The sequence below is a fragment of the Passer montanus genome, unplaced genomic scaffold (assembly GCF_014805655.1).
Source record: "Passer montanus isolate IOZ18808 unplaced genomic scaffold, ASM1480565v1 scaffold492, whole genome shotgun sequence".
Classification (NCBI taxonomy): Eukaryota; Metazoa; Chordata; class Aves; order Passeriformes; family Passeridae; genus Passer; species Passer montanus.
In genome coordinates this window covers 15,385-18,860 of record NW_024369841.1, presented here as the reverse complement: position 1 = coordinate 18,860, position 3,476 = coordinate 15,385, and the positions used below count along the sequence as shown (strand labels likewise).

At 64.3% G+C, this 3,476-nt stretch overlaps 1 protein-coding gene across 1 annotated transcript in view; it reads left to right on the top strand.

The window, feature by feature from the left end:
* Window positions 1-3,476, top strand: part of LOC120508783 (TAP binding protein) — a 7,618-nt gene that overhangs the window by 1,994 nt on the left and 2,148 nt on the right. Inside the window, exons 2-5 of the mRNA XM_039722697.1 lie at window positions 827-1,183; window positions 1,808-2,043; window positions 2,862-2,991; window positions 3,416-3,471. Of these exons, the coding sequence (XP_039578631.1) occupies window positions 827-1,183; window positions 1,808-2,043; window positions 2,862-2,991; window positions 3,416-3,471 (779 nt within the window). The remainder of the gene's footprint in view (window positions 1-826; window positions 1,184-1,807; window positions 2,044-2,861; window positions 2,992-3,415; window positions 3,472-3,476) is intronic.

Sequence of the window (3,476 nt, the reverse complement as noted above, 5' to 3'; positions counted from 1 at the left end):
ATTTTGGGGGCGATTTTGGGGGGGTTCCAGGGGGGTTTCGAGGAGATTTTTGGGGGAAATTTTGGGGGGTCCTGAGGGGGTTTTGGGGACGATTTTTGGGGGGCTTTAAGGGGGTTTGGGGGTGGATTTGGGGTGATTTTAGGGAGGATTTGGAGCGGGATTTTGGGGGGGATTTGGAAGGGATTTGGGGTGGATTTTGGGGTGGATTTGGGGGCAGATTTTGGGATGGATTTGCAGCGGGACTTTGAGGGGTTTTGGGGGCAATTTCGGGGTGGTTTTAGAGCGGGATTTTGGAGGGATTTGGGAGCAGATTTTGGGTGATTTTGGGTAGGATTTGCAGCGGGATTTTGGGGAGCTTTGGGGGGATTTGGAATGGGATTTTGGGTGGATTTTGGGGCGGTTTTGGGAGCGGATTTTGGGATGGATTTGGAGCGGGATTTCAGAGGGATTTTAGGGCAGATTTTGGGTGATTTTGGGGTGGATTTGGAACGGGATTTTGTGTGGATTTTGGGGTGGATTTGGGAGCGGATTTCGGGGTGGTTTTGGAGGGATCTGGGGGCAGATTTTGGGTGATATTGGGGGGGATTTGCAGCGGGATTTTGGGGGTTTTGGGTACAATTTCGGGGTGGTTTTGGAGCAGGATTTTGGAGGGATCTGGGGGCAGATTTTGGGTGATATTGGGGGGGATTTGCAGCGGGATTTTGGGGGTTTTGGGTACAATTTCGGGGTGGTTTTGGAGCAGGATTTTGGAGGGATCTGGGGGCAGATTTTGGGTGGGATTTACAGCAGGATTTTGGGGGGTTTTGTGGGCAATTTTTGGGGGGATTTTGGGTGGTCCTGCCAGTGTTTGGGGGGCGATTTTTTGGGCTATTTTGGGTATTTTTGGGTGGGATTTCGCGCCTCTTCCACTTTAGTTTTGCGGGACATTTTTTGGGGTGTTCCCGAAGCTCACCCCGCTCTCCCCCAGACCCCTGGGGGGTGCTGCAGGATTTCTGGGGGCCCTCCCGGGAGCCCCCCCGGTGCGAGCTCAGCCCCACGGCGCCGCTGCTGCCGCCCCCGGCAGGGTCCCCGCAGTGTCACCCGGGGCTGGGGGCGCGCTGGTGGCTGCTGGCCCTGGGGACAGCGGAGAGGGAGGGGACAGCGCTGCTGCGCCAGGGGCCCGGGGAGCCCCCCGGCCTCAACGGTGAGCGGGGGACACCCGTGTGGCACTGTCACCCACGTGGCACTGTCACCCTTGTCATTGTCAGCTCTGTGTCGTTGTCACCTCGGTGTCACTGTCACCTCTGTGGGTGGCACCCCGTGGCCCCTGATGTCCCCCCCCCCCTGGTGTGTCACCGCCAGTGTCACCCTGTGTTCCCTATGCCAACGTCCTCAATGTCCTGTCGATGTCCTCGGTGTCCCCTGGTGTCCCCAATGCCACATTGTCCCCAATGTCCCCTTACCCTCAATGTCCCCAATGTTCCCCCATTGTCCCCAGTGTCCCCGTACCCTCATTGTCCCAAATGTCCCCCCAATTCCTCCGATATCTCCAATGTCCCCTCATTGTCCCCGATGTCCCCCCCAATGTCCCCTTACCCTCAATGTCCCCAATGTCCCCCATTATCCCTGTTGTCCCCAATGTCCCCGATGTCCCCATTGCCCCCAGTGTCCCCAATGTCCCCCATTATCCCAATTGTCCCCAGTGTCCCCAATGTCCCATTGTCCCCAATGTCCCCCCATTATCCCAATTGTCCCCATTGTCCCCAATGTCCCCAATGTCCCCAATGTCCCCGGTGTCCCCCTGCTGACAGCGCTGTCCCTCCCGCAGTGTCCGTGTTCATCTCCACGCTGACCCCCAGCCTGCGGGGGCTGCTGGGCGCCCCCCAGACCCTGCACTGCTCCTTCGGCCCCGCCGGGGGCCCCTTCGCGCTGCGCTGGCTGCGCCACGGCCGCGCCGGCACCCGCCGCCTGCTGGCCTTCGACTCGGCCGCCCCCCGCGCCACCGCGGCCGCGCCGGGGACGCTGCTGCTGCTGGGGGGACACGGGGACACCGCCGGGGCACCGGTGAGGGGATGGGGGAGTCCTCCTGGCTGCTGGGGGGACACGGGGACACTGCCGGGACACCGGTGAGGGGATGGCGGGGGGACAGGAGGGGTCATCCCGGCTGCTGGGGGGACACGGGGACACCGCCGGGACTCCGGTGAGGGGACGGGGGAGTCCTCCTGGCTGCTGGGGGGGACATGGGGACACCGCCGGGACACCGGTGAGGGGACAGGGAGGAGGGGAAGGCTTGGGTCCTCCCGGCCGCTAGGGGGCATTGTACTGCCTCAATCCTCCCTGCCGCTAGGGGGCACTGTGGGCATGGAACCGCACCAGTCCTCCTGGCCGCTAGGGGGCGCTGCAGGCGTGGAACCACCTCAGTCCTCCTGGCCGCTAGGGGGCACCACTGATGCTGAATGGCCTTGGTCCTCCCAGCCACCAGGGGGCAGTACTGGCGCTGGCCAGCCTTGGTCCTCCCAGCCGCTAGGCGGCGCCACTGGCACTGGGCAGCCTTGGTCTTCCTGGCCACTAGGGGGCGCCACTGGCACTGGCCAGCCTTGGTCCTCCCAGCCACTAGGCGGCGCCACTGGCACTGGGCAGCCTTGGTCTTCCTGGCCACTAGGGGGCGCCACTGGCACTGGCCAGCCTTGGTCCTCCCAGCCACTAGGCGGCGCCACTGGCACTGGGCAGCCTTGGTCTTCCTGGGCACTAGGGGGCACTGTGGGCAAGAAACCACTTTGGTCCTCCCAGCCACTAGGGGGCACTGTGGGCAAGGAACCACCATGGTCCTCCCAGCCACCAGGGGGCGCCACTGACGCGGCCCTTTTCCTTGGTCCTCCCAGCCGCCGGGGGGCGCCATGGAGGTGTCGCTGCAGCTGCCGCCGCTCTCGGTGTCTGACGACGGCTCCTTCGTCTGCTCCGTGACCACGCCCCATGGGCAGGTGCAGCAGGTGCTGCGGATGAACGTGATTGGTCAGTGCCGGGGGCGGGGCTGGGGGGGTGGGAGGGCTCCCAGTATGTCCCAGTATGTCCCAGTGCCCCTCTGTGTGCCCACACTGGGCTGGTGGAGCTCTGGGGTCAGTATGGGACCAGTCCAGCTCTGGATGGGCTCCCAGTCCCTCCCAGTCCATTCCCAGTCCCTCCCAGCCCCTCCCAGTCCATTCCCAGTCCCTCCCAGTGCTCCCAGCTTGGTGTCCCCCTGTCCCCAGTGCCCCTGCAGGTGTCCCTGGTGCCCCCCCGGCTGTCCCCGGGGCTCCCGGCCCAGCTGCCAGTCCATTCCCAGTCCCTCCCAGTGTGTCCCAGTCCCTCCCCGTGTCCCCAGCTCACTGTCCCCGTGTCCCCTCTGTCCCCAGCTCACTGTCCCCATGTCCCCAGCTCACTGTCCCCATGTCCCCAGCCCCTCCCCGGGGGTCCCCGGTGCCCCCCCGGCTGTCCCCCGGTCCCCAGCTCACTGTCCC